The sequence below is a fragment of the Oncorhynchus tshawytscha genome, linkage group LG24 (assembly GCF_018296145.1).
Source record: "Oncorhynchus tshawytscha isolate Ot180627B linkage group LG24, Otsh_v2.0, whole genome shotgun sequence".
NCBI classification, from domain to species: Eukaryota; Metazoa; Chordata; class Actinopteri; order Salmoniformes; family Salmonidae; genus Oncorhynchus; species Oncorhynchus tshawytscha.
Window position 1 is genome coordinate 17,353,773 of NC_056452.1, and position 20,683 is coordinate 17,374,455.

Consider the following 20,683-nt stretch of genomic DNA (forward strand, 5'->3'; position numbering starts at 1 on the left):
TTCTGGCTAACATACAAAGGCAAAACAAGAAAGTTGAAGTCTTTATATAAGCATGTTTATATAAAAATGTCCTAAATGAGTGCCCTTACCTACTGAGGACCTCTGAACTCCAATTGAACTTCCATTGGCAAAGTTTGAGGAAGTCAAATTGATACTATCAAAGTCAATTCTGCAATTTCCTTACCAAGAATAACATGTTATCTTCTTCTTCTTCTACAAAATGGAGAATAACCTAGAATTCACCAGGAGACTCTAAGGCTCCAGTGGGGAAAAAAAAAAACACTGGAAAAAAAATGCTGACCGCGATCAAATGTACTGTATATCACAGATCAAGTTCCTATATCTCAGCATGTTCAGGTAACTGTATCTATATTGTTAAAGGTATGATGGTGAAGCCATTTCACAGAGTCACTGTGTAAATTACAAGTGAAGGCTTCCCCTGGAGAGGAGAGTGAACCTGTCGTCGAGACATGCGTTCAAAACTCCACCAGAACACACAGCATCTCCATATGGGTAACATATTAATAATCACCTGTCCCATTGTGTGTGTGTGTGTGTGTGAAGCAAAAGAGCTTTGCATGAAAGAAGGGACCCTGGAATCGAATTATTGTAAAGAAGACAAACACACATCTCCCCCCTCCACATGACTGAATTCAGAAACACTGACGATTACAGTATGCATTAAGTAAGCTGTTACAATAGGCATTCCACCTTTCTTTCAGTCAGTCTATATAGCAAGCTCAGTGCTTCTCCTATATTCATTTAGCAGCGGCGGGACGCCACTTCTAAATCATTGACGCCACTCCCGAAAACATGATTTTAAAAATACATGTTTTTTTCCAGTGTAAACAAAGGACTAAAACCAGATATATAGTAGGTAGAAAATATAATGAAGCTACATATTGTTAAATAAAATCATCTTCGAGAACTAACAACCACCAAATTTAAAAACTAGACAGGCAGGGAGAATTTATGGGGCATTCATCGACTTTGTTATAATGCTTGAGTCACTGAGAAAGCATAAGAGCACAGCATAAGCCATGACAAAAATGTGTAGAATTGCAGGAAATTAGCTTTAAAACTGAAAAAGTTCTCTAAGCCCCATGGCAAAATGTGTAGAATTGAAGGAAGTTAGATATAAAACTTCAATTCTGTCTCTCAGCACTATGAATTTGTTAAATAGAATTGCAGGAAATTAGCTTTAAAACTGAAAATGTTCTCTAAGCACCAAGAGGAAATGTGTATAATTGAAGAATATTAGATTTAAAACTTCAATTCTTTATCTCAGCCCAATGAGAAAATGTGTATAATTACAGGAAATTAGCTTTAACTGAAAATTCTCTCAGACAAATGACAAAATGTGTAGCATTGCAGGAAATTAGCTTTAAAAACAGAAACATTTTGTCTCTGCAGCCAAGACGGTCTTGAAACTATTTTGGAGAGCGCACCGTAGGCCACGCACACTACCATGTTCTGAATGTCAACGATGACCAATGACTGAAAGATGCCTATATTATGTTAACGCTACCGGAAATTTCAACTTGCAACCTTTGTTAGTGTTACTAATGACTCAACTGACTGTGTCAAAATCTCCTGAGAGTTTTATGGTAAAAAAAAATAGGGGTCTCCCAAGTGGTGCAGAGGTCTAAGCAGTGCTAGCTGTGCCACTAGAGATTCTGGGTTCGAGTCCAGGCTCTGTCACAGCAGGCCACAACCGGGAGACTCACGAGGCGGTGCACAATTGGCCCAGCGTTGTCCGGGTTAGGGGAGAGCTTGGCCAGCAGGGATGTCCTTGTCCCATCGCGCACTAGCGACTCCTGTGGCGGGCCAGGCGCAACGCACGCTGACAGGGTCGCCAGGTGTACAGTGTTTCCTCCGACACATTGGTGCAGCTGGCTTGCGGGTTTAAGTGGGCACTGTGTCAAAGAAGCAGTGCGGTTTGGTTGGGATTCGGAGGACGCATGGCTCTCAACCTTCGCCTCTCCCGAGTCCTTTCAGGAGTTGCAGCGATGAGACAAAACTGTAACTACCAATTGGATACAACGAAATCGGGGAGAAAATGGGGTAAACATTTTTTTTTTAAATCAACATACACAAAAATGAACAAATAAAAATATATACAAAAAAAACAAACAGCTTTTTCCGGACAAACATTTCCTTAATCAACTAATTCCTATTAGTGATATGAGTTCAATGCTATGATCCGCAAACAGAAAAATAGTCAAATCTAGCCCTACACAATCACAAGTTCTGGGAAATAAATATGTCTGGGATGTCTGTCTGAAAACAAAGGTTAAGGGCTCTTTTGTATGAAAATGATTTCCATGAAAAAAATCAGAAAAAGCACAAGGACAACAATCCAAGTCAACCTGCAGTTCTACCAAGTGGAGCCTTTCAAAAGTGTTTTCAAATTGAGCGAATATGTTTCCCCAAAGCTATTAATGAGGGGAGAGGTCAGGGGAAAATGGTATGAATCAGCTAATTGTATTAACCTTGACTCGCATGGTCTTATATTTGTATTCTTGAATTGTGTCGCATAAATGCCTAAAAACACTTAGATGCATTTAGGACAAAATGATATTCTGATATTGTCTGACGTGTTAATAAAATAAAACCATTTGGTTGCTAGAGAACGAGAGCAAGAAATGCTTCAACATCGGTACTAGAAACTGCCATATAAACAACCTTGCTCAACTGCCATCATCCTGCACATCACATTTCTTAACGTTAGGCAATATAAAACTGCTATTGTTTTTGGAAATCAGGGGTATTTGTTTGGGATATTTGTGTCCTTCGAGAAGTTTACCTATGCTTCAAGAAATAGATTCTACCACTTTGGGAAAATATGGCAACCCTTCCTGGTCTATATGGAAACGGGTCCATTGGGGTTGGTGGACGTGAGCTTGTAGATCGATGTAGATCGATGTAGCTATTGTCTCTCTGTAATGTACTGTTTCTACTGCTTTGTGTATATGTTGGTATCTCTCGTCATTCGTCTTATTTAGTCTTTATTAGGATTATTACAATTCTAATTCAACGCATTTATTATTTGTATTTTGTTTTCATTTACTTTTATTATGGGGGGTTGCTTTACCTTTTATTATGGGGGGTTGCTTTACCTTTTATTATGGGGGGTTGCTTTACCTTTTATTATGGGGGGTTGCTTTACCTTTTATTATGGGGGGTTGCTTTACCTTTTATTATGGGGGGTTGCTTTACCTTTTATTATGGGGGTTGCTTTACCTTTTTATGGGGGTTGCTTTATTATGGGGGGTTGCTTTACCTTTTATTATGGGGGGTTGCTTTACCTTTTATTATGGGGGGTTGCTTTACCTTTTATTATGGGGGTGTTGCTTTACCTTTTATTATGGGGGTTGCTTTACCTTTTATTATGGGGGTTGCTTTACCTTTTATTATGGGGGGGGGGTTGCTTTACCTTTTGTCATAGTACTTACTCTTGCTGTGTTGTATTGTTCTGTTGTTGAATAATTGAACAAATAATTAAAAAACAAAAAAAGGTGCACTTAAAAGAATACTTTGATGATGGTATAAATGGGGTCAATTCCATTTCAATTCAGGAAGTACACAGAAGTTCCAATTATCTTCAATTAGGAAAACGTTGAATTGGAATTTGGTTTATTTTCTGAATCGACTGGAATTGAAATGGAATTGACCCCAACCCAGCAGTATATTCCTTACATAGCTCTCCTAACAGGTGAAGGTGTTTGAATACATTTCAGCAGCCCTACAGGGATTACGTTGGATGACTGACAAATGTGAGTACAGACTTTATTGTTCATTCGTTCTCTGTGATATACTGATTTGACAAGAAATAATGACAGAACAAGACTGAAAACACACTGGGAAAAAAAAAATCTGGGAATTGAACAGAGGGCAAACAGAAGAAAGAAAAACACACTGATATTCTCAGAAGGCACGACAACCTAAACAAAACCTCTGTGATAAATACATGGCCAGTGCTTGTGAGTTGCCTCTTGTTTCCTTTCAGGAACTCTTTTCCGGCCCAAATACTTTCAACTCTGTGTCCTGTGTGTGTGTGTGTGTAGGTCCTGTAGTCACCTCCTGCAGAGGGAGAATCACCCGGGCTTACAGTACCTCATACGGTGGCTCAAGGGCGCGGCCTATCTGCCATACAGCAGAATGCAAACATGAAAATCTCCCGATGCAGAGCCAGCCATCCATCCACTCACACGAGGCAGGTTCATTACTATGGGAGAGTCAAACTGGTTGCACTGCCAAGGTTATGTTCTTTAACGGGAGGAAGAAAGGAACAGACTGAAGTTCTGCAACTTAAAATTCATATCAGACTAGAGTTCCAACTGGGATTTACATAAAAAGGGAAATTTGGATATTTGGATTGAGACCGATTAAGGTACTGTATCCTGTAGGATGATCTTTTCCACACATCTACGCCCCTCAGAAACTGTACTTTACGGTACATATGTGGCACACATATGGTACAAAGGTACATATGACAAAGAACTAAGGGTCCAAACTGGAACACCTTTGTTGGTGTGTTTATCACAGCTACAGCAGCTGATATTCTACTGTTCTTCATACGGTATTAGGGCCAGAAACATACAGCCATAAAGACAATGTAATCCTTTTCCAACACAAGAATTTGAAAAAAAACACACAAAAAAAACATCTCACTATTCATATCATATTGCGAGTCTTGTTTCCAGCCCTCATCTCTCATTTCACTATCCCCATCTCAACTAAACACACGGTTGTGGTGGCTGTGGTCAATCCCCCCCCTCCATCCCCACTCTACTCGTCTCCATTCCCCCCTAGACAAAAGCCTTGCTGTCCTACTGACTGGCAGATGGGACGACCAGCTGACATCCCGGGTCGGGCCGTTTCATGTTCCCCGGGCGTGCTAAACGCGCGGGCGTCCTGTCCGTGGGCACGGGGCTGCCGAGGAGGAAACTCTTTTGAGGGGCCGAGGGGGTAAGCGTGGGGAGCCGCTCCTCAGGGCGACCAGGAGAGCAAACAGAGGGGACAGACGGAGACGCCTAATAATGTGTTTGAGGGTTAGCGTGTGTGTGTGTGTGTATATATATATATCAAAATATATATATCAAAATATATGGAAAGGGGTTAGTAACATAATTTAGCCCTGAACACATGACTGCATACTAGCCTACTAGCCTACTAGCCCTCTGCATACTAACCTTCACATGCAACGAACACACATGAAAGCTGCTAGACGAAAGTGTCTTGGTTCCCCATCACAGAGCTATGATGCTCTCCACTGACCTACATCCACTGGTGTACCCAACGACACGTATCAATATGCTGATCGCACTGCATCTCTCTGTCCTTACCCCATCTCTTACTCCCCAAACCCCCCTCCCCCCCATGCGTAATTATACATTTTTCTCTTTTCCACTGTTTTGACTAGCGTCAATCTACGGTCTGTCATCAATGTGTCACTGGCATCACAGGACTAATATTTCTGATCCGGGTCCCGGGTGACGAGGTGGCACACTTCTCCCGCTCTGACTCTCCTTTACTTCATTTCTCTCCCCCCCACGTCTCTTTTTTAATATTTTAGCACGTCAGATGTAGCAAGTCTTTAAAGCGCCCATGGGGGCCCCGAGTCCTCACTTTTGTCTCCCATTTCCTTCTGAAAGACTTTCTTTATGTGCAACCGCGCTCATCAGAGTTGTTTTCTGAGCCCTCTCCCTGTCTCTCCCTGTCTCTCCCTGTCTCTCCCTGTCTCTCCCTGTCTCTCCCTGTCTCTCCCTGTCTCTCCCTGTCTCTCCCTGTCTCTCCCTGTCTCTCCCTGTCTCTCCCTCCGTATCACTCAGAGGTCAGCATTTCACTTTCTGTTGTGCGAACAGGGAGGTGTCTTTATAGAGGTTGTAACCTCAAAATAGTAGAAAATAAGCTGCTTTTTGGTTTGACATCGGAGTTCTACCATTTCAAAGGTGCTTTGCTGATACTTTGAGATAAGGCTTCATTATAAACAATTACAACGATATATCTAACATGTTTACTAACAATTACTACGATATATATATATATCTAACATGTTTACTAACAATTACTACCATATTTCTAACATGTTTTTACTAACAATTATTACTATATTTCTAAAATGTTTGTACTAACAATTACTGCTATATATCTAACATGTTTACTCACAATTACTACTATATAGCTAACATGTTTACTAACAATAATTAATCGTAAGGTGAATTATAGGCACGGTTTATTTTTTTTTCATCAAATCATTTTTGTTTGTTATATATGAAATATATATATATATGAAAACAGTTTTCATACTTTTATAACTTGTAATGGAACTATTCAAAAGTAACAGAAATGTGCGTTGTTAATTTATCGAAATGTGTCTTTAAACATTGTGGTAGTCATGTTTACATAATTTAAGACATTTCAATTTAATGGATGATTTGTTGACCTTCCAATGGGCTTCATTATTAATCTTGTAATGTTGCCTTCTGTACTTAAGAAGGAATAAATCTTTACTATTGCAACGCCGCGAACGAAGCAGAAAATGCTCAGAGGTCTTTCCCTCCTTCCAGTCTGAGCCTCGGCTAATAATTACGTCAAGACTAGTTATGCTGATAGAAAGCCTGCTCTTTGCTGAAGCTAATCATTTCTACTTAAGGTCTGATTACTGTAGATCCACCACTTTCTCCTAACACCGTTGATCCCTGTTAGCTCTTAGCGTCCACTGTGCAGACAAAACTGTCTGCTAACAGGATGCTATGCTAGCAGTGCTAATGGAACTAACTGAAGCAGAAAGTTCTCTCTTCACATTTCTGTGGACTATCTATCGCAACTGGCCACTTTAATTTCTCACAAACATCTCACGAGCTTCATTCTGATACGGCCGCCATCAAATGGGTCCACTTAACTTGAGCTAACATTGCAAGTCGGATTCTTGCGGCAAACACCTGCGGACTCACAGACAGACAAGCGAATGCGCAGATGAACCCCACACACTCTCTCTCTCGAGTCTGTTGGTTGAGCTCTTGCATTGAGGGGTCTGTATGCAGGCTGGCCATTGTGTCAGGTCGGGGCCTTTGTCTGTGCAGGCTGAAACCAGCGATTGCGCCTTAGCTAGCACAGTTCAAGCGTAAACACTTTTTGTGTGCCACAATAAACACTGTTGCCAGTAGACCCCTAAATCCATGGAACAGCTGAGTCCTAGGGTGTCCAAGATAATGGCAATTTATTGCAATGTGAGGCTTTCTCATAGCCCTCCCCCCAATAGTTCCCCCCCTCAAACCGATTAAAATTAAGCCGTAAACATGTGAGAATGGAATTAGCACATTTAGCGAGTCTCCTCTTCCCACATCGCATTTTCTCTCTGGAGTGGCTGATCCCGGCAGCCAAACGCGGGTGCAAATTTTAATGACTCGCGTCGTTTTTGAAGTCCACATGAAAAAAGCGGCGCCCGCCGTTTGTGGCGGCGCTAGATATGGCAAGGCCGCGGCCGGGGGGGGGCACACGCCGCAAACCCGGACTCGGGCTCCTCGATAGGATCGGTGTCATTTTCCTCTTCATGATAAGACGCCTCGCTGACAAGGCCCGATTAGGAGAGAAAAAAAATCCTTATTACGAGACCTTTCATCCGCCGGGGGGGGGTTACCGATAAACAGCTCGCCCGTGGGTAGATTTAGTGAAAGCAAAATGTTAGGCTATACGTTAAGGCGTATATGTTGGAAATACAGTTTTGGGCTGTGTGTGTGTATATTTCTTACTTCCTTGATACAAAATACATACATTTCCCCCGAAAATATATTTCATAAAAGGCCTCCTTCGTGCATAACTGCAAACTGAAGCTGTGAAATATTAAAGTCCCAGCTCTCAGGGCCATGAATCAAACCATTATCAAATAACTTCCTATTCTTTTTGAAACAACACAGCATTCAGATTTTATCAGACTACAAAAAAACTAAAGTTATTTAATATGCTATACCTTCAGGAAATCCACTTTAGCAAACTGTCCTTATAAAAGACAAATGAATAAGAAGATACTGAAATATTCAATTACACTCTGCCACAGAGTGAATAAACTGAAGCAGAAGTGTACAAAGAACCAAAAAGGTACCTTCACAATGCATTTGTAAATTATGTAAATACATTGCATTAATCAATTTATAAATTAACTGCTTCTTGCATAAACTTATATTTTTGTATATGATACAAAATTAATTAAGAGCAAATATTTGGGTAAATACAACAACTAACCCCTATGAAGCCCTTTCTCCATACAATGATATGCAGGCCTAAGCTAGAGACAAAGGACCATGTAAACAACAATTATACAAATTCAGTTATTCAAACTATAACAACATATTTTGTGACTAACTAACACATTATATACTCTTGTTCCTTATGAAGTAAAAAATGGAACATCTATTCTGACCACTTACCAGTAGATTTAGATGCATTTTTCTTTGTTTCATTTGCCCAAGAACTAGATATGATATAATGATGCTAAATGACATTGACAGATATCATTTCAGGTTTGTATTTTTTATTTTGTCTTCTGTTACCTAATAGCACAAAAAACAGTCAACATGGGCTATAAATATGTTTCGAATCATGAAAAAACAAGAAAAACATCTTTAATAAAAGCCAGATCCTAAAAATACTTCTAGGTATCGCTAAATATAGCTTGTTCAGTCATTTACTAGGTGCTTAGCCACAAGGTTTTTGAAGCGCAAGCATCACTTTGGTGGCTAAACACCAAAAGAAAGATGAATTCTGATCTGAAGACAGAGCGGGGAGAAATGAAGAGTGAAAATAGAAAGACTAAGATGGAAAGGAAGAGATGGAGTGCGAGCCGGGGACAAGCGTGTGCCATGTTCTGGGGCACTCCAGCATCCATGGACTCACAGCAAGGCTCAAAGTCATGCTCTGCTTCAAACGGTAGCCGAGGAGTTTAGGTTCACAAAAGATATTTATTTTTTCATCCGATCATTTATCCATTTATTTCTCCATGCTCTGACGCTAGAGCCGTGTTCGATGACGGCGCTCTCTCCCTCCTTCCCCCTCTCCCCCTCGCTTTTAATACCGCTGCAGTTGGAAATCAAAACCGCCCTAAAAACAAATTGACGTACTCTAATATAGTCGTCACCTTATCACAGGGTCCTTGCGCGTCTGCCTTGGTGACAACGGCAGGGCTGCTTAAGCTTAGCCCACGATGTCTGCCTACCGCATTGTTGGTCGCTTCAATGATTTATCACAAAAAAAGAGGGTGGGAGGGAGGGGAAGAAAGGGCTGTCGATTGAGTCATTGGCACCTTTGATTGACAAGGTCTAATCAGCTCATCTCTGTGCTAATAAAATTGATGGCCTGCGGTGCTGTTCTCTACCTGGCACAGCGTGAACTTTGGGCTGCCGAGGGGCCCCCAGGGGTCAGGCCCCGACCCTCTCAGCTTATCTAAACAGGGCTGAAATCAATCCCTAATGGTCTGTTTTCATTTTCCCCCATCGATCTGGGGCCCCCATCACCGGGGCCATGAGCTGAGGAGCCTCATCGCTGGCCCCTTGAAAAGATGTTTGTTTTTTTGACGATGACGACGACGTTGTTTGTTTGACTGCTGAGCTTCAAAGAGGAAAAGAGCCCAGATTAGAGCCGTCTGTTTATTCTCTGTTAAGTCCAAAAGTGTCTCCTCAACCCTGTCAGTTTTACTTACAAATGTCAATAAAAAAATAAAGGTCCGCCAAAGCAAAAACCTGATAAAATGAATTTATATGAATGCTGTTCGTACAGACATTGTTTGCTCAGCGAGAAATAAATATCCAGTGACAACTGTGTGGCCTTTTGGACAGCAACTAAGTGAGCTTTTTTACAGTATTATAGACACTATGTCCTGGGATTTCCACTAATCTTCTATGTAGAAGAACCCCTTACCTTCTAAGGACTCCTGTGTTGCTTGTGAGCGTCACAGCGGTCTAAGGCACTGCATCTCAGTGCTAGAGGCATCACTACAGACACCCTGGTTCGATTCCAGGCCGTATCACAACCGGCCGTGATTGGGAGTCCCATAGGGCAGCGCACAACTGGCCAAGTGTCGTCCGGGTTTGGCCGGTGCAGGCCGTCATTGTAAATAAGAACTTGTCCTTAACTGACTTGCCTAGTTAAATTTTTTTAAAGGTTTTAAAAATATGTATTACAAATATTTTAAAAATGTAGCAAAATGTGTGTTCGTGAGAGTCTCAGCTTTTAATAGTTAGTAGCTCAAACCATTTGGACTACATATATTTCTATAAAACGACCCAGCCCCGGGATCCTTCAAGACCCACCCTTATCTCACAAACACCGCTGCAGCTCAGCCTCCGTTAATAACACAGACAAACAGTTGGCGTCTACAGATGCAGAAGAACTAGACAAATCATATACTACAACCCACAAGTCTGCAGCTCAAACACACTGTTTAAAAAACGGTTAGAAGCCCAAACAAACGCGCCAGCGTTACGGTGGGACTGATTGGGTTAAAGGGATAGTTTGAGATTTTGGCAACACCATTTTTTTTCTCCTTGTACATACCCAGAGTCAGATGTACTGATTCTCTGTCTCTGCCACCAGTTTGAATGAAGGTCGTTTCTGGAGGGAATGCTAACTAGCGTTAGCACAATGACTAGAGATCACTCCGGGTTAGTAGAATTTGGGGGGGAAATGTAACTCACATTATTACTTCAAAACAAAAAAGTGTTCCATCCAACAAATGTACACAGTTGCAGGATATAAAGAGCACTCACAGGAGCATCTCAAGTTCAAAACAGTAATGGTATTCTTCTTTCATTTCTCAAATGATTCTTTCCCAGATTCTTTATTAGGTCAATTATCAATGGAGTATGCACGTGTAGTGTATAGATATGTGTATGTGTTTGTCCTTCAAACGAAGCCAGTATACTGTCTTAATCTCCCCTCAGTAAACACAACTCTGCCTTTTACCTCTCCAACTGATTCTAATCAAGGGGAGACAACTCGTCAGTACATATTAAATGTTTCATCTGACATGCCATCGATCTCTAAACATGCCCAATCAGACCCCGCTCACAGCTTCACTAAGTCAAATCAGAATCTGACACCTCTTTGGAGTCAGTCTGGCCTCCTTCCATTGAGGGCTTGCAGACAACCCTGCTGAAAATGCTGTTAAATTGGCTAACTACATGCCCTCCTCCTGTACTTTAACAGGCAAGCCCTTGTGTCTGCATGTTCATACGTGCCTTGTAAGTCAGCGCCCTCCTCTAATGAACTACTATACTTTATTTATGAGACAAACAGAGGCTGGTTCTTAAGGGTGCGTTTGATAAATACCCCGGCATGTCCACAGAGCCCTCTCAATATCCCTCAAAGGGCCTTCAGTGTTCCTGGCAAGCCTGCGCTTTGCTAAATATAAGAAAGAAAGAAGGAAAGAAGGAAAGAAGGAAAGAAGGAAAGAAAGAAAGAAGGAAAGAAGGAAAGAAAGAACGATAGAGAACGAGAGAGAACGAGAAAGAGAAAAAGAGGGAACGAGAGAGAGAAAGAGAGAGAGAGAGGGAGCGAGAGAGAGAACGAGAGAGAAAGAGAGAGAATGAGAGAGAAAGAAAGAATAAGAGAGAGAGAGAGAGAGAAAGAGAGAACGAGAGAGAAAGACAGAGGGAATGAGAGAGAGAGAGAGAGAGGGAATGAGAGAGAGAGAGAGAGAGGGAATGAGAGAGAGACAGAGGGAATGAGAGAGAGAGAACGAGAGAGAAAGAGAGAGAAGAAAACTGAGCTAAAATTCTAAAATTATATTCTGTGAAGATTTACCATCTCAAAGAGCGAGAGAGACTTCTTTCCACAGGGCCATGGGGTAAGACAGGGATACAGCTTAAGCCCCACCCTCTTCAACATATATATCGACAAATTGGCGAGGACACAAGAACAGACTGCAGCACCCGGCCTCATCCTACTAGAATCTGAAGTCAAATTGCTGATGATCTGGTGATTCTGTCCACAACCAAGAAGGGCCTACAGCAGCACCTAGATCTGTGGCACAGATTCTGTCAGACCTGGGCCCTGACAGTAAATCTCAGTAAGACAAAAATAATGGTGTTAAAAAAAGGTCCAGTTGCCAGGATCACAAAAAACTATACATACTTCGGCCTAACCGTCAGCGCCACAGGTAACTTCCACAAAGCTGTGAATGATCTGTGAGACAAGGCAAGAAGGGCCTTCTTCAAAAGGAACATCAAATTCAACATAATTAGGATCTGGCTAAAAATACTTGAATCAGTTATAGAACCCATTTCCCTTTATGGTTGTGAGGTCTGGGATCCGCCCACCAACCAATAATTCACAAAATGGGACAAACACAAAAATATCCTCAGTGTACAATGTAAAACACCAAATAACGCAGAATTAGGCCGATTCCCGTTGATAATCAAAATCCAGAAAAGAGACGTTAAATTCTACAACCACCTAAAATGATGCGATTCCCAAACCTTCCATAACAAAGCAATCACCTACAGAGAGATGAACCTGGAGAAGAGCCTCCTAAGCAAGCTGGTCCTGGGGCTCTGTTCACAAACACAAACAGACCCCATAGAGTAACACAATTAGACCCAACCAAATCATGAGAAAGGAAATAATTATCTTTTTAGTTATGTGTCAAGTAATTAACATTCTAGTTTGCTGTGTTTTTTTGTGTTATCTGGCACACACTGGCTACCTGACCACTGTGACTGACCCAAAATTAAGGAAAGCTTTGACTATGTACAGACTCAGTGAGCATAGCCTTACTATTGAGAAAGGCTGCCGTAGGCAGACCTGGCTCTCAAGAGAAGACAGGCTATGTGCACACTTCCCACAAAATGAGGTGGAAACTGAGCTGCACTTCCAAACCTCCTGCCAATTGTATGACCACATTAGAGACACATACTTCCCTCAGATTACACAGACCCAAAGAATTTGAAAACAAACCCAATTTTGATAAACTCCCTTATCTACTGGGTGAAATACCAGTGTGCCATCACAGCAGCAAGATTTCTGACCTGTTGCCACAAGAAAATGGCAAACCCTGAAGAAGAAACGCCATTGTAAATACAACCCATATTTATGTTTATTTATGTTCCCTTTTGTACTTTAACTATTGGCACATCATATGACATATGAAATGTCTTTATTCTTCTGGAACTTTTGTGAGTGTAATGTTTACTGTTAATGATCTTTCCCATGCCAATAAAGCCCTTAAATTGAAAGAGAAAAATGATATTCTGTTAAGATTCACCATCTCGAAAAGCTCTTCTTCTTTTATAAAAGTGACCTCACGGTACACTGGCATTTTGTGATTTGTGGTCATTAAGTGGAATGTTATCGATGCCAAGCAGCAGTTGAAGCTCCATCTTTCTCTCTTCCTTTGTTCAGGATTTCTCTCTTTGAAAGAAAAGAGAAACCTTCTTTAAAATATATTTCTTACTCCGAATTGGTCAATTATAGTTCCGACTGTATGGGGCATAATTATATATTGTGTGGATTTGGAAGGTAACTTAGAACTATTGTGAAATAGCTTGATTAACTGTTCTTCACTAAGAGTGGTTTTATTAGCCTCTTGAGTAGAGTTCAGGTTTCTGGTAACAAAGTCTATTTACAACCAGAGTGAGTTGTTGTTGATTGGACAACTCTTCTGCACAAATTATTATTCTTTAACCCTTTGTAGACAATACACCCCTACATTCAACATTTCAAAGTGTATCCTATAACAGTTTACATTTACATTTTAGTCATTTGGCAGACACTCTTTTCCAGAGCAACTTACAGGAGAAACTCAGGTACAGTGCCTTGCTCAAGGGGACAGAGATTTTTCACTTAGTCGGTTCAGGATTCGAACCAGCGACCTTTTGGTTACTGGCTCAACGCTCTTAACCGATAGGCTACCCGCCGCCATATTTAACATGTAGAAATATATTCAGATCGATTAATAAAAGCCATAGTCTTGTCATTATTATTATCATCATCATCAATCTCTTTTTGTTTTAAAGTGAGATAACTGAATGAGCCATTTACTCTGCCAAACAGGTGAATTGAGTGCTTGCACAGTTCTCCTCACTGAAATACAATCAAACACAAAAAGATTTGAAAAATAATCTGAATTTCTCCACAGTATTTGATCATGTGTTGTGGTGGTGTGATTGCCCACTGATGTAAATATGCAGCACAGGGTGGTGAAGCAGGATTGGTTCACAATGCGACTGGATGCCGGATGCAGGAAAACTGGACAAAAAAGGGGTCATTCGCCCACTTCAATTCACAAACCACTTGGATGGATGACGCTTGCCAATGTTCGGGCTCTCAGTGCATATATTCTTTGTGTGTCTGGGTCCTCGACATACTGCAGCTTTTCTGTTGTTAGTAGTCTGACAGAGTTCCCAACGTGTCTGTTCTGTTGCTACCTAGTTGTGTTCTGAGCGTTGGTCCTCCCTGACCGTTTGCTGTTTGAGGTTGTGCATCTGAGCGGAGGGCCGGGGACGTCAGGGGATTAAATACAATGGGGCAAAAGCTCATACCCCACCAAACCCCAAACACCCCACTGCCGGTGTGGATCTGAGCAGTGTGTGGGGGACCAGGGGCATTGATAAACAGACATTGTTCTCAGTTAGCCGCACACACAGAGCGGATGAGATGGCCACTGGCGAGGAGGGGTCAGAGGGCGCGCTGCTAGCCTTTACTGTGGAAAGGACTGGGACCCAGGAGGTAGAGAACGCGGTTAGACCACAGCACATTTCTTTAACACCAACCAACGTGCGTGACAAAACATCAAAACGAGCCATTCGACTGAAAGATACGACTGAATGGAATCAAAATACGGGCTGCCACAGAGTTCGACACGTTGAAAACAGGAATAGTATAAGTCTCGGAGATCATCGGAGAATCATATGAAACAACATTTTTAGGCAGAGAATGCAGATTGTATTTATGAATGTGTGAGTTCTACTTACTGAGCATCAAAAGGCAGTCTGTGCACCCCTTTCTCGAATTGAATTATTAAATCTGTCGATGTCACACACACGTGCCACCCCTCCATTATAGTGTAAATTAAGAAACTTTTCAAAACTACAGCGGAAGCCAAAGAAAGCCAGTTAAAACTTCAAGAATGAGCTTTGATATCTCTCGAAGGAATACACTGTGACTCAATAATGTCAGAAAATAAAAGGACTGGTTTCAAATCCAAATGAGTTTCATTTTCCTATATATAAAAGATAAAAACAAACCTTGATCGTGAGGATAAAACCTGATTTTCTGTTCTAGAGGGCCGATTTATTTAGTGATGTTTATTGCGTTTGGATTGGTTCTCCGAATGAAGAAGTAGCGGAGGAAACGCTGATGTTGTTTATTTTCAGATGAGCTACAACAACAAAAAACACCTCTCACTCACAGCCAGACAGATGCATGGGAGAAGAAGAGCCGAACACAGAGCGGCGGCGCCCCGTACACCTCTTTCTCCCTCGCTCACCTTTGATGTGCTCCTGAAAATGTCACCAGTCGTCAAGGCGGCTGTTTAAAAAAAATTAAAGTTCTCTTTCTCTCCACCCCGCATAAGAGTGAGACAATTTGCTGTCGCTCAATCACACACCCCACCCCCACCTCTAATTTCATAATGCCCCCTTCCCAACCAAACAGAACACATACCGGTTTCCACTGCTATCTGGTAGCCTGCGTCCAGCCTCCGAGATGACCTTTCCAGCTTCTCTGTGTTGTCCAACAGATGTGCTCTCTAAAATAAATGGGAGAAATACAAGACAGAAAACAGAAGAATAATGATTGAGAGGGGTGGGAAGCCGGAGAAACATCTCGACGCCGTCACGAAACACTGACCGACACTATGACCACAACAGCAATAGCCCTGGCCAGAGACAATCATTGTCATGAACAACCAAGTGTGGACGGTGAAATATTGGCAACATGCATGTCGAGCATGGGTATATATATGGCAGTTGTTACTGTTGAAATGTTTTCCAAAAATGGACAACACAGTATCTATTCTTAATCAATATTAAAATGAGAAGCACCAGAAGGTTCCCCCACCTCATCTCGTTCAGTCTCCTGCAACTCATTACTTCACATTTAGCGTGGAGGGCAAAGTTGAGGGAGGGGAGGAAGAGCTAATTGAGATGTAATAAATGATCATTTGCAGCTTTCAAGAATAACATTAAAAAAAACTGTCAAGGTGATGGCTTTGGAATTAAGGAGAAAACCCTCATTAAAGTGGAAATCAAATGCATTTTACTCTCCTCGTGAAGTTGGTTATGGAACATAAGACATGTATTGCTTTCTAGAAAGTTCTACTGGTGTGGCACATGGCCGGTGAGACAGTTTAACACCTCAGAGGACACCATATGACCATATCCTGACAATTCATTTGGAAGTGTATTGCGTAACAAGCGACTAGTAAAATGTAACATTAGCCTACAATATAATTTGTGAATCAACATAAAGCCCTAAAAGAAATAGCAAAACACACAAAGGAACACCAGCACGTACTATGCAATCCTATAAAACACTGAGCAGTGACATGTTTTACACCATCAACAAATGGACACTGATCTACGCTGGGAACAACGGGACACTACACAGCTTACAGAATAGTCATACCTGTGCAATCAGCACATGTACCGCGGATGTCTCACCAGTCAGTATTGGCCACTATAATAGACAATCCTAGTATAGACGACGGTAAACCCGTACAACCATGAGTTCCAGTGTCAGAATAGATCGAACAACAGCATTTCAAGCCTTGCACGCAGAGTGCATTGCATGTTGGCGTATTCATTAGGTATCGACGAATGGACAAGGTTGCCCATTGAAAGGATATACTGTATACAAGTTCCAAAGGGCTATCGAGGTACTTTGTGTTTCATACTGAGCAATTTGATCGTTTTTGCATTTCCATGTGCTGTGTATCTAGCTAGACAGCAGTAGGAGTTGTTATAAGCCAACACATTTGGCATCAAGAATATCTGTGACATCCATAGCATTTCTGAAAGAAATCAAAATGGTCGTTCTTCCATTCACTGCTGGCGATTCTTTCGAAGCCAAGACCAGGTCAGATCGTGCTGCATCTTGTGACTCGGAAATTAAAGGGACAGTTCACCCAACTTGACATGTAAACAGTCTATGGTCAAGGCATGACAGCCGTACTGTGGTGTAGTTTCCCTGGCACCGTTTCCGAATGCTAACATTTTAGCACTTGTGGCACAAAGTCAAAAGGCCCAATATTAGCATCTCTACCGCCATGTTAAAATAATCTGTACGTGACGGTTGAGCTTCACAATCAATTTGAGACAATTTCAAAATCTGTGGGAATGACGCGTGAAAAATGTCTAATATCGGTCCGTTCAAGTCCTGAAACGTTAGCATTTGAAAACATTGCCAGGGAAACTAAACCACAGCATGGCTGTCATGCCTTGTCCATAGACTGTTTACATGTCAAGGAAACCAATATGTGATTTGGTAAGTTGGGTGAACTGTCCCTTTAAAAGTGACATCAGGGTCATAACACCACATTCAATGCCATTGTATTATTACATTATAAACAGTCCTTACAATCTCATGCAGATAAAGTCACGGGGGAAAAAGGTCAGAGTCAAGGGTTTGAACCAAGGTACCACTTTGAATAGTAACCTGAACTCAAGTACGCACCTTGACCTACATAAAAGGTCATTTGTCTTGGGATTCTCCAGTCTTTCAGTCGTCAAACCTTCACTGAACCTACAAGTGTGACGTTCCGCAAGCCCAACAAGTCTACCGTAGAAGTACCATAGATCCACCACTCAGATGACCGGTAACTCTCTCTGTGAAAGGGGTTTACATTCGTTTAGAAAGGGAGGGAGGGGAGCTCTGGAATCTCTAGCTAAGCTATCAAAATATATAAGGAAATGTTCAAAGTTTGACAAAATCAGAGAGGGGAAAACAAGGAAAACTGCCTCTGAACTTTATTTTTTTTTCTCTAGCCACCTTCTCCTCACTGGTGGACAGATGTCATTTAAATTGACAGAAATACTTTTCAATAGTTAAAGGAAGTGAGGGGACAGAGGGTCAGGGGGTGATGGTGAGAGAGAGGGAGAAAGAGGTGGTGGGTGGCTGGGTGTGCAGTGTGATGGTGGTGTGCCTGTGCACGCCGCGTGGGGAGAGAGAAGGAAGCCAGCTCGGCTTAATGAGCCCCTATGGATCAGCGGAGATGGAGGGGACGTATTGACATGCAACGCTTAAGCTAATACACCTAGACCCTGGCTGTGTGCCTCGGAGCACAAGGCAGCCGGGATACTGACAGAGTAGCTCGCTCCCCCGTTCTTCAAAGAGCTCAAGTGATTAGTATGTTATCATTACCATTCGAAACGTGATTTTTCTATTCCCTCTCGGCAAAGGTGACACGTCTCCCTGAGACGGCCAGCAGACTAGCTGTGCTGAAAAGCCACTTCAAAGCTTTTCTCCCTCTCCTCTTCCTCCATCCCTATACCTATCTCTCCCCCCCTCCCGCAATCCTCCCGATCCCCCTCACTCTCCAGCCTCCCTCCCTCCCCCATCTCTCTCCAGCCTCCCTCCCTGACTCTCCAGCCTCCTCCCTCCCTGACTCTCCAGCCTCCTCCCTCCCTGACTCTCCAGCCTCCCTCCCTCCCCCATCTCTCTCCAGCCTCCCTCCCTGACTCTCCAGCCTCCTCCCCTGACTCTCCAGCCTCCTCCCTCCCTGACTCTCCAGCCTCCTCCCTCCCTGACTCTCCAGCCTCCCTCCCTGACTCTCCAGCCTCCTCCCTCCCTGACTCTCCAGCCTCCTCCCTCCCTGACTCTCCAGCCTCCTCCCTCCCTGACTCTCCAGCCTCCTCCCTCCCTGACTCTCCAGCCTCCTCCCTCCCTGACTCTCCAGCCTCCTCCCTCCCTGACTCTCCAGCCTCCTCCCTCCCTGACTCTCCAGCCTCCTCCCTCCCTGACTCTCCAGCCTCCTCCCTCCCTGACTCTCCAGCCTCCTCCCTCCCTGACTCTCCAGCCTCCTCCTCCTGACTCTCCAGCCTCCTCCCTCCCTGACTCTCAGCCTCCTCCCTCCCTGACTCCTCCAGCCTCCTCCCTCCTGACCTCTCCAGCCTCCTCCCTCCCTGACTCTCCAGCCTCCTCCCTCCCTGACTCTCCAGCCTCCTCCCTCCCTGACTCTCCAGCCTCCTCCCTCCCTGACTCTCAGCCTCCTCCCTCCCTGTCTCTCCAGCATCCTCCCTCCCTCCCATCTCTGTCTGTCTATCTCCCTCCAGCGTCCTCCAGTCTCCCCTCCCCCTCCAGCCTCCCTCCCTCCCTCTCTCTCTCCCTCCAGCGTCTCCAGCCTCCAGCCTCCCTCCCTCCAGCCTCCCTCCCTCCCTCTCTCTCTCTCCCAGCCTCCCCTCTCCAGCCTCCCCTTCCATCTATCCATCCATCCATCCATCCATCCAACTCTCTAGCCTCCATCCCTCTCTCCAGCCTCCCTCCGTCCATCCCGCTCTCTCTCTCAGCCTCCCTCCCTCCATCCCGCTCTCTCTCCAGCCTCCCTCCCTCCATCCCGCTCTCTCTCCAGCCTCCCTCCGTCCATCCCTCCCTCTCCAGCCTCCCTCCCGTCCCTCTCCAGCCTCCCTCCGTCCATCCCTCCCTCTCCAGCCTCCCTCCATCTATCCATCCTCCCTCCATCCAACTCTCCAGCCTCCCTCCCTCTCTCCAGCCTCCCTCCCAGTCCATCCCTGCTCTCTCTCTAGCCTCCCTCCGTCCATCCCTCCCTCTCTCCAGCCTCCCTCTGTCCATCCCTCCCTCTCTCTCTCTCCAGCCTCCCTCCCTCTCTCTCTCTCTCCAGCCTCCCTCCCTCCCTCTCTCCAGCCTCCCTCCCTCCCTCTCTCCAGCCTCCCTCCCTCCCTCCCTCTCTCTCTCTCCAGTCTCCCTCCCTCCCTCCCCCTCTCTCTCTCCAGTCTCCCTCCCTCCCCCTCTCTCTCTCTCAGTCTCCCTCCCCCTCCCACTCTCTCTCTCTCCAGTCTCCCTCCCTCCTCCCACTCTCTCTCTCTCCCTCCCTCCCTCCCTCCCTCTCTCTCTCCAGTCTCCCTCCCTCCCTCCCGCTCTCTCTCTCCAGTCTCCCTCCCTCCCTCCCGCTCTCTCTCTCCCTCCTCCCTCCCTCCCGCTCTCTCTCTCCAGTCTCCCTCCCTCCCTCCCGCTCTCTCTCTCCAGTCTCCCTCCCTCCCTCCCGCTCTCTCTCTCCAGTCTCCCTCCCTCCCTCCCGCTCTCTCTCTCCAGTCTCCCTCCCCTCCCTCCCTCTCTCCAGCTCCTCCCTCTCTCTCCAGTCTCCCTCCCTCCCTCCCTCCCCCTCCTCCTCTCTCCAGTCTCCCTCCCTCCCTCCCTCCCTCCCTCTCTCTCTCCAGTCTCCCTCCCTCCCTCCCTCCCGCTCTCTCTCTCCAGTCTCCCTCCCTCCCTCCCGCTCTCTCTCTCCAGTCTCCCTCCCTCCCTCCCTCTCTCTCTCTCCAGTCTCCCTCCCTCCCGCTCTCTCTCTCCAGTCTCCCTCCCTCCCTCCCTCCCTCTCTCCCTCCCTCCCTCCCTCTCTCTCTCTCCAGTCTCCCTCCCTCCCTCCCGCTCTCTCTCCAGTCTCCCTCCCTCCCTCCCTCCCGCTCTCTCTCTCCAGTCTCCCTCCCTCCCTCCCTCTCTCTCTCTCTCTCAG

At 44.4% G+C, this 20,683-nt stretch overlaps 1 protein-coding gene across 4 annotated transcripts in view; it reads right to left on the minus strand.

The window, feature by feature from the left end:
- The window catches only part of vti1a (vesicle transport through interaction with t-SNAREs 1A), a 187,038-nt gene that overhangs the window by 125,471 nt on the left and 40,884 nt on the right, over positions 1-20,683 (minus strand). For all 4 annotated transcript variants that reach the window (XM_042305443.1, XM_042305445.1, XM_042305442.1 and 1 more), the window contains one exon: positions 15,661-15,745. In XM_042305443.1, the coding sequence (XP_042161377.1) occupies positions 15,661-15,745 (85 nt within the window). The remainder of the gene's footprint in view (positions 1-15,660; positions 15,746-20,683) is intronic.